The following is a 14,441-nucleotide window of genomic DNA, read 5'->3' as shown; positions in this document are numbered from 1 at the left end:
GGAGATCCGCAAAGAGTACAAGGCGGATGTAAGCGTAATGAGTAAGATTAAGAAAGGGACGCTTAGATGGTTTGGGCATGTAGAGCGAATGAGCGAAGAAAGGAGTGTAAGAAGGATATATGATGCAAATGCGAATGGTAGCAGAAGTTGGGGACGCCCGAGGAAGATATGGCACGATCAAGTGAATCAGATACTCGAGTCGGGCCATGTTAAGAGTCAGAATAATAGAAGAGTATGTATTAATGTGAATGAGGCAAGGAGCGTGTGCCAAGACCGAGTTGTTTGGCGGTCCGTCGTGATGGTTAGTTAGTTTGTAAGTTAGTTATAATATAATTAATTATGAACTTTCCACTGATGAATAGTGTACAATGTCATAGAGGTGTTTTCTTAAATTAATTTCTTATTTAGTTACAAAATGTGAAAATAAAGGGGGGGGGAGGAGGAAACATAGGATTAGGATTAAGAGGAAAAGGACGGGAATATATAGGGATTGAACTTCTAGTTTGAGTTATGTTGATTAGTGAGTTTTTGTTTTATATTGCGTAAAGTCGAGTTAAAAAATCAATATGGTAATAATTTAAGTTAAATGAATGTGTGGGTCTGTAGATAAATGAGTTTTGTTTGGAATTGGTCTTGCAAAGAGGGAGATTAAAAGTACGCGACTGTCTGCTGTTGCGATTAGGAACATGAAATAATAGGCGTTGAAGAAGATCAGGACTATCGATTAAGTTATGTATAATTTTAAATAACATTACCGAATCTGCTATATTTCTTCCTCAAGTTAACGTCTGTATATTGAAGAACTTTGCAGTCTTCATTACTACAGTGTTTTATTTTGTGTTACTAAAAATGTTTTGAGGTGGTGAGGTGTTTGTGTAGATACATTTCATGTACGCGATATTTTTGTATTAGAGCTATATTCCAGGATATGAAAATATACTTGGCTGTACAGTATTTTTGCTTATTTTTGTCCCGTTCACACCTCGCATCAAGCCTCACACTTAACACCTCACCTTATTTGAGTACTAATACAAACCTACCCAACACTACCATTGTGCGCCGCAGTTGCTTTATGGCAATGTGGTCTAGCAATATCTCTTCATGGGTTTTTATACTTTAAAACTTGTTGCTAGCATTTTTAAATGAATCTATTTGAATTTCACTTTTGTTTTCGGTAATGATTGAATGTAATTCTTGGAATCGGAAATTAACCCATTTCCCGACATCCGATCGACCTGAAACTCGACAGGTAGACTCGTTGTCGATGACAATACATTCTATCCACTTCTGGTGGTAATCAAGATATGCAGACACAAAAGCAATTCTCTGAAATTGTATGACATTACAGCAGTTAATATACAAAATAGTTGTCGACTCAAGTTCCTGAGTAGAAGGGCTCAATTCTCAGTCAAACAAGACATTTTAAAATTAATAAAAATGATATGTACTTTACAGACATCCTGTTCACCATATTTGGAAGAGAAGAGATTGCCGCAGCGTTAAAAATGCTCACAATGTCAATCGAGAATTCCCTCATAAATAGAGATGTCATGTTCAACCTACTCGACGTTGCCATGCTGCACTTTCTTAGGGCTTGTCTTCAACCTAACTACATGGCAACACCACCCCCTTCAGCATAATTACATTGACCAAAAATATTTCAATGTTGCCATAAAAAATTAAAAATAAATTGACTATTATTTTTCATATTTTTATGCTAAATTATTATATAAAATAAAACTTTTTATTTTTAACTATGATTTAATGAAAAACCAAAGTACATTATTGTATTAATTTGTTATTTTTGCTATGTAGTATGTATATCAGGTAGTAGCTAAGTGGACAAATGAATCGGGTTCCGATCCAGATGTTTAATCCTCTGCTAGAAAAGTTCTCCATCATTGCACAAGCAAAACTTTCCACTTATAATGGTGGAAAGATATATATATATATTATTAGGTTATTCGTAACCCGGGAACGTTTGTCTCTCTTTACAAATATTATACATGGTGTCCGGAAACTCGTAGTACAAGCGGGAAACTGGTGAATCTACATCACATTTGGAGTCGATTTTGTAGTACAATTTTTTTTGATTTGAGCTTTCGTTTTCGAGTAAATCGAGTCAGAAGTTGATTTTTTTTTTGATCAAATTCTTATAAATTATTACTGAAGATCAAAGTACCCAACTAATTAAAACTATTTAAAAATTTAAAAGTAAAACAAATAATGACGAAAAAATTTGAACCCTGAAATAGCCGAAAAATATATATTTTTGTTTTTTTTTTTTTTATAAAAATGCTCAAATCAAAAAACTTTATGTTTATTTGGGTTCCCCGTGTGGTATACATTCTCCAGTTTCCGGCTTGTACTACGAGTTTCCGGACACCATGTATATATATGATCCCCAACTCAAACACGAGAAATAATTTCTCAATTGAGTTGGGCAATTTTTTGTTAAAAATTTCTAATTTTTTCGCAATCAGCCTCGAAATATCTACATTTGTAAATTATTGTAATGTGTTTGTATATTTAATAAAAAAAAAATGATTTGAGGTTTTCACGGCCGAATGTAAAAAAGTGACTTATTTTTGGGGTATTATACCTTTTTGCCATGTCCAGCATCCATTATACATCTGCCTGTCAATGTCAATGTAATCCTGTTCGAATTGTTGGCTAAAGCGGGAGGTAACCCCAAAAATAAATCACCATAAAATATTATATAATATAATACTGAAAATAAAATCTCTGTTTTCTTAGAAAGCTATCACTTTGTGGTTTAACGTATTAAAATTAAACGAGTCGTAAAATTTGTTTTTAACCACTATTTATTTACATTTATTCGCCAAGGTTACCCTGATGAAGATTGGGTCAAGCGAAACCAGTTGGTTAACAAATGTAAATAAGTTAGCGGTTAAAAACAATCTGTTCATTTACATAATAAAATTACAAATATGTAGTAAACAAATGGTAACTTATAATAATTGTACCGGTTTTAACATACAGGATGTATCAAAATGTACTCAAAGAATTTAACTAGTTATACCAGAGCATATTTGGAGTTAAAAATGTAAATGTCATTTTGTCGTCTGATGATAAATTTTTTCAACTAAATGCAACAAAATTTGGGAGTCGGGTATCGGTACCGCCTCCCCGAGAATCATTTGTCGGATAACCAACACCTCTGCCATAGGTCGCCTCAAATGGTACGCTACTTTGGTGACTTAGCAGGGGTGCCCGTGTTCATGGGGTGAGATTTCTTGAGGAGACTGATTGAGGGAGACCTTTTGACTACTGGACCCTCAGATTCCTACCAGCCCCTCATACTTTTTCCTTACACTTCCTTTCCTTGAAAAGACCCACAACACAGCATTCCCAAAGATGACAAAGGCCCTGAGGGAAATTATTTTTCTCAGGGCCTCCTGTGTGCAGTTACTGTAAAAAAAAAACATTTTTCTAACACTGATCACACTGTCACACATCGCAATGATACGCGCTCTGCCTCATCTCTTCGGTATATTCTAGAATGAGATGGAGTGCGTATCACGTGACCCGCTAGACTACCCAGAGGCGATATGTGATAGAATTTTTGTTGCATTATTTTTAATTGAAAACAAAAATCATCAGTCCGCAAAATGACATCTTCATTTTTTACTCCAAAAATCCTTCAGAAATGTGTTGATACACCCGGTATGTACAAAAATCCTTCAGAAATGTGTTGATACACCCGGTATGTACAAAAATCCTTCAGAAATGTGTTGATACACCCGGTATGTACAAAAATCCTTCAGAAATGTGTTGATACACCCGGTATGTACAAAAATCCTTCAGAAATGTGTTGATACACCCGGTATGTACAAAAATCCTTCAGAAATGTGTTGATACACCCGGTATGTACAAAAATCCTTCAGAAATGTGTTGATACACCCGGTATGTACAAAAATCCTTCAGAAATGTGTTGATACACCCGGTATGTACAAAAATCCTTCAGAAATGTGTTGATACACCCGGTATGTACAAAAATCCTTCAGAAATGTGTTGATACACCCGGTATGTACAAAAATCCTTCAGAAATGTGTTGATACACCCGGTATGTACAAAAATCCTTCAGAAATGTGTTGATACACCCGGTATGTACAAAAATCCTTCAGAAATGTGTTGATACACCCGGTATGTACAAAAATCCTTCAGAAATGTGTTGATACACCCGGTATGTACAAAAATCCTTCAGATATGTGTTGATACACCCGGTATGTACAAAAATTATTAATATTATTATGTTTTATACATTTTTTATTACTCGGTGCATATTTTGTAAATTTAAATTGTCATTTTTTTTTAAATTATTTAAATAAACCAAAGCACCCACCTAAGTTTTGTGTCCAAAAATTACTTTGAAAAAATATATATATGAAGTCAATAAATTTTTATTTATTATTATTGACTTTGTCACATATTAGGGTTATATACTATTTAGGGTTCATGTCAAAATTACTATATTTTTTTTTATATTTAATTTTCTTATAAATGTATACTTTTTTTAAAAGTCATTAATTTATTGACACTGCTATTTTTAGTAGTCTGTAAAAGTCAATTTGTATTAATTCAACGGTGCAAATATTCATAACTTTATACAACTTTGATCTCATTTCTTAAGTTTCTTATTATATTCTGTACCTACTTTTATTGTTATGTATGGAATTTTGTAAATACATGTGGTGTAAAAAGGGGCCTTTTTTCTCTGATTTAACATTTTTGTAACAATAAAAAATTTTAGAAGTAAAAAAGATAAATAACTTTTTAGAAATAACATTGTTTTTTTTTTCCGTACAAAAATATTTTTTCATAGAAGAATATTATTTTCTCCATACAAACAATTGAACTTTTGTACCTGAAAACTACCTTAAAATGTTAAAATTTGGAAAAAAATTTCTAATCTTTTTTACTTCTACCATCATGTAGGATCATCTCCCGAAGTTTGTGCACTCTACGCCCGAACACCCTGTATAGTTCAACTAAATGTAAAATTTTAACCCACAATTGAATTAATTTTAAGTACTCTTTCACTTATCTGTCACCCCAAAAACCGGGCAAGTGACCAATTAGTTAAAGCGGCGGATTATAGTACATGCGTACAAAAATGCTAAAAAATAAAACACTTATTTGGTAAAAACAAACTAAATTTCGTAAAATTAAAATGTTTGTTTAAGGTTAACCCATTAACGGCAGCGGATACCATATGGTATCTTAAATAGTGTTGTTGCTTGTGTTATCGCCACCTTGAAACATCTGGTAGGAGGTATGTTGCGATTGATCAGAACAGTATACCAGAGGTGTCTGAAGACAATCTAATGGAAAGTTTAGTATGAACGAGAGTCAATTTCTCTTAAAAATTTTGTATGCCCGAAAAAGCAGACCTGATATTTGCGTATGCATATATTTATTTCAGTTGTATATGTTTTAGATTTATCTATTAACTCTTATGATTACAATTAGTTGAAAATTGAAAATAAATATTCTAACTAAATATTTACATTGTGGTTTTAACACAATACGGTCTCAAAGTGGCAGGATATAATATGGTATTATCGGGTGGTAACGTTAACAAAAAATAATTGCTTTGTAAATGTAACATTTTTATTTACACTATCTGTAGCATTTTGACATGATAAATGAAAACGCAGACGTAGCCGATAATGTACAGATATATTTATCCAACCACTCTAAATATTCTCTCGTGTAAGTATTCTTCCGATAAAGACTCTGCGGATGAAGTCGAAGGACGATTGATTGGATAAAACAAACGGACTAGGTAATTCTAACAAGTTGGGTGACAACTCTGTTGTCACGGTTGCTTCTACAATTCATGGAATTTTTCCTACCGGAATCGTCAACCAGTTTTTTCAGGTTTAGCGTCCAGATTAGCTAAGACTGTCAAAGCTAAATGGCGGTATAGTAACTGAGTGTGTAAGAGTGAGATAACCTAACCTATCGGCGTATAAAGCTTGGCACTCGAGTTTAGACATGCGGCAAACTACTGAATTCGACATACGAATACTGTCGAATTATAAAGCTTGATTCTGTGCTTTCAACTACTACAAATAACGGCGAATTATATTACTTTTGTCAGATAATGGAGTGGTGGATTACTGAAAGAGTACTGTAGGAGTAAATGATATCGTCATAGTCTAATGTTTAAACTAACTTAAGGCGATGCCATACGTAGTAATGCAAAATCATGTGTTTTTGGTTTGAAAATTTGGTCGCCTAGAAATGTTTCAGATGCTTTAATTAAATACTGCGAGTAGAATACATCTTGGCATTTGAAATAATCGAGTATTTTTTAGACGAGTCTTTTTATAAGACCAGAAAAAAATAATGTATAAGGCCTATGAAAACTGCTTTAAAGTTCAAAATTTCCTACTTACGAACCAATTTTCGGTTATGATTTTATTGTATAATGTGGCAAATTAAGTTATTTATAAAATGATCGAAAAAAAATTAAATATTTATGCCTGAACATCCACAAAATAAAATAAAAGGCACTTTTTGGCCATGCTTTTTTCTTGCATAAATCAAAACAGGCGGATGGTGTTAAGCGGGAATTTAAACCTTATCGCCATCTACGTAAGGGTTGTTATTGATAGCGGCTCAATTTAAAATATTACACGACGTAGTGCATCGCCTTAAATCTAATTTTATGTGCATATTCTATTTTGAAGGTAGCTAAAATAAGATTCTTTAATTGAGGCCAGTATTTTTTTCTCAAATGCAATATTTTGGTGAGTACTTAGGTATATTATGTATTATTTAATTTTTATAGCATTATTTTGTGCATTGTATTTTCTATGTGTATATACAACTCATGACATGATTCGTTAGATCCAAGGGGTTTTTTACCTACACTTAAATCAGAGGTTCCCAAAGTGGTCTATATGGGTCTATATCGGTTTGCTGGGGGTCTATGTCAGCGAGAAAAAAATTTGGGGGTCCACGAGATTCAAATGGGGGTACATACGAGCGGACCCCCATTTACCTCAACTCAATATTTAGGAGTTCTGTAAATGATACAATACACCTAACACAAATAACACTGTTTACGTAATACTAATAATAGACTAAGAAATTACTTATTTGATATTTGTATGTTTATATATCGTAAAGTTGTTTATTGAGGTATATAAATAGAGTCTACGTTCCTTTTCTCGTCAGAATTAATATATTGGAAGCCGCGAATTTTCCTAGTTCCCCAACTTGTTTTTGAAAAATGTCCAGGGTAATAATGACGTTCAACATTGAAGATGTACTTCACACAGACTTCAAAACTAAGTTTGAGGACATTTTGACTGTGGAAATGGAATGTTGAAGAATCGGATATCGTATGAGAAGACGAACTGATCGGAATAAAGGCTAACAAAGAACTTAAGGGGCAGTTCTGTAGGGCTATCTACAGAAAGAAATTCCCGTTGCTTATCCTGCATTATCCTCCATTTTCATTTGGTGTAATACCTCACAAGGGCGCCCCTGTCTGCACAATGCAAAAACAGAGGAACTATATCGCCACCCGGTTGTAGGACAGGCAAGGGAAGGGAATCTTTTAGGAAAAAAATAAATGATTATCACATGGGACGTTAATAGTTTTAGGAAAATTCAATATTCGGCAGACAGGGGGTCTACGGAAAAAAATAAATTTGCCAAGTGGTCTACGGTGCAAAAAAGTTTGGGAACCTCTGACTTAAATTAACATTCCAGCCAAAAAACTAATTTAAATGCTCAAATAAACAGTTGACTTGATGATTAAATTTTCAGGCAACATTTAAAAATAACAAACAATATATCGCCGTACAGCCACTCGAGTGATGGAGATTTTCAAGTGTTCAGTTTTCGTTCAGCCATTCGATTTAAATAATATTATACCTCCAAATCTGAACACATTTCAACCGGGCGAAAATAGTGTCCCGTTCGAGAAAATGGATTTTGCTTTAAACCGCAATATCTCTGAAAATAATACATATATTCAAATTAAATTTTTTTACATATTAATCACCACAACTCACGATAAAAGGACCGTCTGAAATTATAGCCGACTTTGTAATATATCACTTAATCAATCACTTTAACACAAAAACCTTGCAAAAAAGAACGATTTCAATAAAGCCATTTTTTTGTAATGCACTCAAGTACACCCAAAAGTCACGAGCCGCCACTGCGATTTAAAGCCAATTAATCCACATAGATTTCACCGTATATCCCATATTTTTATGTTTTATAAAAAATAAAAATAAATCATTAAATATAATCGTTAATTTTAATTTATAAAATTCATTTCCTAAATTTGGGTAGCCCTCGCTCGAGTGGATAACAAAACAGTTATTATTTTAAAACAATAATTATTCGTCCATTCCACTTGGAATGCTATGGCTACAAGCCTGATAACTTAATTCACTTAAAAACATAATTAATTCCAGTATCGTTACCATGCCTTGTTCACAATACCACATGGCAGAACATATATTTTAGCACAGCATAGCATGACGAGGGGAATGTTGCTATGAATGAAATTTATAATAAAACAGTAGATATAATTAATTACTCTTTAAAAAAACCTTAAAAGGACGGGTTGTTTCGGAGAATTTGAACAATTCATCAATTTTCATAGTTCATTTTCAGATTCTGTGAAAGTCTTATTCAAGTTCTGTTATTATATCATTATAGGCTAGTTGCTTGAAAGAACTGAAATAATAATATAACTTGAAAAAATCTCTCATAGAACTTGAAAATTAAGGACGGGTTGTTTCTGAGAATTTGAACAATTTATCAAATTTCAATGTTCATTTTCGGGTTCTGTGAAAGTCCTATTCAAGTTCTATTATTTTATCATTATAGGCTAGTTGCTTGACAAAATTTAAATAATAACTGAACTTGAATATTAACTTTGAAATTTGAAGAATTGTTCAAATTCTCCGAAACATCCCGTCCTTAATCTTTCTAAAGGCCCGTTTATAATAGGAATAAGCGGTAAGAATAAGCCGGTGCCGTAATCCGTAATCCGTAATATTTAAGATCGTCGTTTATAATTGAAATAGGAATAGAATAGAATACGTCCATAGAAGTGACTATGCCGCTGTCACTTGTCTATGTCAACTGTCAACCGAGAGTATATTCTTCCTCCATCTTATAAAAGTAATATTGTTTTATATAAATAAATATTGAAACGATGGATTCATCAGATATTGTTGCATGCGGAATGTTTTTGTCAATTCTGGGACTAGCATACGCTGCAATAGGAGACACACAGTTGACGAAAAAAATAAGGAAAAAACGGCGTTGGAGTGTGCGTCCCATTAATCATAAAAGGAAGAAAACAGGACATTTCCATAATTTGTTTAAAGACATGGCGACAGTAGACAACGATCAATTTAAGAAATATACAAGAATGTCGCAGACCAATTTCTATAAATTGTTAGGACTTCTACAACACAAATTAGTAAAGCGAAGCAGACGTGAGCCTTTAAGTCCGGAACATAGACTAGTTATCACATTATTGTAAGTGATAATATCTTTTAATATTTATAATGTTGAGAATTATATTTATTCATTTTGATGTAAAAAATAATGTACTTATATTATTTTAGCCATTTGTCCCAAGGCTGCAGTCTGCAAGTAGTTGCATGGTCCTTTATGATTGGAAAAACCACTGCACATGTAATAATAAAGGAAACTTGCGAGGCAATATGGGATGTTCTTAGTCCCATATATTGCAAACAACCGACAGTCGAAGAATGGAGAGAAAAAGCCAACGAATTTTATAAGCAATGGAATCTCCCTAACTGCTGCGGTGCAATCGATGGTAAACATATTACAATTCAGGCACCTAAAAATTCAGGAACTGCTTTTTTTAATTATAAAAAAACATTCAGCATAGTCCTCTTGGCTGTTTGTGATGCTGACTACATATTCACACTTTTAGACATCGGAGCATATGGCTCGCAAAGTGATGGTGGAGTATTCTCGGAGTCAGCCTTCGGCCGAGGTTTGGACTCCGGTAAAATAAAATTACCAGCAGGTACACCATTACCGAACACAAATATTGATTTTCCGTATTACTTTGTTGGAGACGAGGCTTTTCCTCTAAAACCATACATTTTAAGACCTTTTCCGGGAAGGAATTTAAATCAAGAAAAACGAATCTTTAATTACCGATTATCAAGAGCAAGGAGAACAATAGAAAATTCTTTTGGCATTTTAGCATCTAGGTGGAGAATCTTGAGAAATAGTATCATTGCCGAAGTTGATAATGTAGAAAGGATTACCGCTGCCACAATATGTTTACACAATTTTCTGCGAATCTCTGAAAAAAATGCCGAACAACTAGTGTATTGCCCTTCAAATTTTTGTGACACTGTTAGAGATAATGGTCAAATTTCAGAAGGCTTATTTCGAGAAGAACAAAGTGATAGTGGTTTTCAAAGGATAGGACGCATGGGTGCGAATAATCCATCAAGATCAATGATCGCTCTACGTGACAGCATGGCACATTATCTTTTGCATGAAGGGGCAGTTCCTTGGCAGTGGGCACATATTTCAAGAGGATCCAGACCAGAGTGATATCGAGATTTAGTAAGTTTTTAATGCGTTTACACTCTAGTAAACTGAAGTCTCAATAAATGAAAACTCAATGTATCCTTAATGTAAGACAGATCAGACATCGCCTTTGTAATTATTATATTTTTTTTAATAATAAATGTTAATTAAAAAAAAATAGCAATTTTTATTGTCTTTTATTTTATTTTTTTTTTTTTTCACTTGAAGAAAAATTGTACAGATCGTGTTTAGAAAAAAAATACAATTTATGTAAAATTATATATATATAAATTTCCAATTATTCTGAGTAATACATATTATGCAATATGTATTACTCAGAATATTTGGAAATTACTTGCATAATTTCTATTTTGCACTTTATCAAATTAGTTTTTTCTATATTTTTCATATCAGCATATAGTGAATTGCAAAAGTTTTGCAATGAATTTTCTTCTACACTCAAAGTGTTTTTGTCCGTTACAAATTTTTTGAAAACTTCTACGGCTTCATCCATTTTGGCTTGGACGGATGCTATGTTGGGATTTTGTTCATTTAATGGTGTGGATCTGGAGCGCGGGCGTTTTGTTGCTCTCGGAGTGCAGCCTACAGATTCTATGGTCTCGTCCATTGGTATGACACCAAAACCCTCAAGCGTAACTGAAAATTTAATTAGTATTATTACTATGTTTATAATCGAGACAAATCATTATAGATGGAAGAATCACTCATCAGCTGTATAAAATCATTCTCAATTTTACTTTATACATTCAAACATAAACATAATTGCTACAACCGAAAGTGTCTGATGATAGTATCTATAAAGCCATATTATAAAATTTTTAAATAAAATCACAAACCAGTTTGTTCGTCCAGATTTTCCACATATTCTTTTGATGTTCCATCAAGGAACTGAATGTCATCGTATGTAAGTGATTCATCACAAAAATCTGGAGAATCATTTTCAGTATCATTGTTTGGTAACTCGACGTTACCAAATGTTTTCCGTCGTTTTACATATTCGTATAAAAATGATAAATTTTTCATTAGTGGCCATTCTTTGTGACCTGATGCTCCTGATCCAGATCGTTCAAATTTGCATCGTTCTTTTGCAAATCGACTCCGCAAGGCAATCCATCGCAATCTACATTCAGAACCTAGAAGCAATAATTATAATTGTTTGTACAACTGTATTCCATCCAGATTATTTTATATAAAATTGTATGTGACGTGTATTCAGCGCACTTAAACTAATTGAAACTTATACGTTAAAGTATCAATTGATTCACATTTAAAAAGATAAGGAGCTAGAGAGCCTTCCCTAACAAAATAACCTAACTTTTTATGTGCGCATACAAAACGATAAAAAATGTGTAAATCTCTGATGTTAGTAATAATATATAGAAGTATTAATATTTATCAAACATATTGTATTACACTCACTTGATGCTTTCAATTTGTTACCAATAAATAACCAGGAGTTTTCAACGACATTTCGGTCTTTATAATCTTTTTCTTTCTTGTCATATAAATGACGAAATTGCTCGACCCAAGAAATCAATTCTGCGTCATTTATATCCATTATTTTTATCACTTTCGTCTTCAGCAAATTTATATATAAAATTCGGTAAAATATCTAACTCCGCGTAAATACTTGTTCACAAAATTATTGTTCGATTCGATTGTCAAATACATGAATAAACCTGAATTTAACCACTCTTGTCAAATAGTAGATCCATAGAGTATCGATCGAAAATACATAAATCTCGGTATATATCTCAGCTTTCTGTAATCCGTAACCGCAAAAGTTAAAGTTGGACCATCTTTTCGGTTATGGAAAAAAATAAGAGATTATTGCCATCTATTATAAACGGATACACAGGTTTCCTATCTTCCAACTTCTACGGCCTAGGGCCTTACGGCTTATTCTTACCGCTTATTCCTATTATAAACGGGCCTTAAAGGTGAAGAATGTCAAATATGAAATCTTGTACTATAAATGGTTGATTAGTCTGTCCTACAATAACTTAAATAAAAAAATATTATTCTGTCATTGTTATGTAATGGTAGGTAGCAGCAGTTGGTAGCTGTTATCCATTAGATTTAAGTGACTTACAAAAAGAAGTATTGTATTTTTTATTGTGAAAAGTGTAGACATCCAAATCAATAGACGAGCCAATCAAGGAATGGGAAACAAACCAACATGCACGGAGGATCCCACTTTTGGTGATTTGTCAATAAATGATTCTGACTGTATACAGGCAACTCGCATTGCAATATCACCATTCGGTCTTAAAAAATAAAATCTGCTGATGAATTACATATATCCCAAATCAGGTAAACAAAAGTCGGGGCTCGTTTCTAAAACTTTTACAAATGCACTATAATTTATCCACTTCACTCAATTTTCAATTTTAGCGTCGAACGTTCAGATCCTGCGCAGAAAAGTCCCACAATGAACAGCGCTGCAAACCTTTGCCTTACTTAAACTTTACCTTTTTTGTGCGTGCTCTGATTGTTTCAATGTTCGACTGACGTCATAAGCATTCTTGAACCCTCCCGGTGCCAAAAATATGGTCACGTTTGTCTCCAGCTTGTCGAAATTTTAGGGCAAGTCTATTGATTTGGATGTTTATGGTAAGAAGTAATATTTATATTCAAATGTATACATTTTAAATTATGAAGACATTAAAAATAATTTGTGTTTGCCGTTTTTTTTACTTTTGACAATACAGTGCTACTTGTATAAGTTGGCAAAAGCGGAAGACGCTGTCGTCTACGACATAATCAGCGCCCTTAAGGTGATATTGTACAAAAACGGCGCTATACAAATCATCCAAATATCATTATAAGATATCGGGTGTCGTTGCCAGATTAAATTATAAAGATATAGCGTTAGTTCATGTTTACGCCACCTTCCAACTTATAAGTATAGTACTGTAAGTTTTTTTTACTCTTAAGTTAAAAATACATACAGATGGTGTTTTTATTGCAGTTTGACTTAAAAAAAGTTTACATTCGTGTAGTTGATGTTGATTTGCTATTCAGAATAAGGTCAACATTACATTATCTATATTAATCATGAATACATTTTGTATATCACATAATATGTATTTAATTTAATTCAACATTGTTACTGCGTACTCCTTGGATTGAAATATGTATAAAATATTGAGCTAATCTCTTTTTAGTGAATTCATTTGCGATAAATAGTCATTAAGAGACACAAGATTTTATGCATAATGCATATATGATATAAACAAAATGATCATAACTCTCTAATGATCGTAAGCAAAATGAACATAGGCAAATGATTGTAAGCAAATAATAGTGTCTGTGTGTAATGATACTTACGATCTTTTTACATATGATCTTATGCTTACAATCTTTATGTTTACGATCAAAATGTCGGCTACCCATATATGAGAGTTTTTGGTCAATAGTGCATATTTTATTATTTTTATCTTTTGGGGTCGAAACCGGTTATTTTTGAAACCGGTTCCTTTTGGAATTTTTATCAAAAATGTGATTTTAGTGGAGATGGCCATCGATAGTGCGGTGATTGCCAACACTTTTTCTGTTTTTATTGTAAAATTTAGGCATATAAAGGGTTTTCCAATAAGAGGTGTTATTTTGAATTGCCCGCTATTTCGGTAGATGTTACTTTTGAAACTGTCATTTTTTGACATTTGACAAGTAGAAACTACGCCATTAATAAAAATGGAACGATACACGCTTCAAAAACGCATTGAAATTATTAAAATTCACTTGAGCGAATCAAATGCAAATCATCTTGAGTGATGAGGCCCATTTCCACCTCGGTGGCTTCGTCAACAAGCAAAATTGTCGCATCTTGGGCTCGG

The 14,441-nt window shown here is 33.1% G+C and overlaps 1 protein-coding gene and 1 long non-coding RNA gene across 2 annotated transcripts in view; one reads left to right on the top strand and one right to left on the bottom strand.

Annotated features, from left to right (window-relative positions):
- LOC149413564 (uncharacterized) overlaps positions 1–1,695 on the top strand; it is a 39,716-nt gene extending 38,021 nt beyond the window's left edge. Inside the window, exon 12 of the mRNA XM_089644391.1 lies at positions 1,456–1,695. Within this exon, the coding sequence (XP_089500517.1) occupies positions 1,456–1,640 (185 nt within the window). The 3' untranslated portion in view covers positions 1,641–1,695. The remainder of the gene's footprint in view (positions 1–1,455) is intronic.
- Positions 1,696–10,814: 9,119 nt separating this feature from the next.
- On the bottom strand, positions 10,815–13,380 carry LOC149413563 (uncharacterized). Its single transcript, XR_016304182.1, has 3 exons — positions 12,022–13,380; positions 11,439–11,735; positions 10,815–11,238 (listed from the first exon to the last, which is right to left on the bottom strand). It is a non-coding gene; the product is annotated as an uncharacterized LOC149413563 (long non-coding RNA).
- Positions 13,381–14,441: the final 1,061 nt, after the last annotated feature.

Source organism: Hesperophylax consimilis, chromosome 21 (assembly GCF_061612785.1).
Source record: "Hesperophylax consimilis isolate HC1 chromosome 21, BYU_Hcon_1.0, whole genome shotgun sequence".
Taxonomy (NCBI): domain Eukaryota; kingdom Metazoa; phylum Arthropoda; class Insecta; order Trichoptera; family Limnephilidae; genus Hesperophylax; species Hesperophylax consimilis.
The sequence above is the reverse complement of the archived record's forward strand: the minus strand, read 5'-3'. Positions and strand labels throughout refer to the sequence as shown.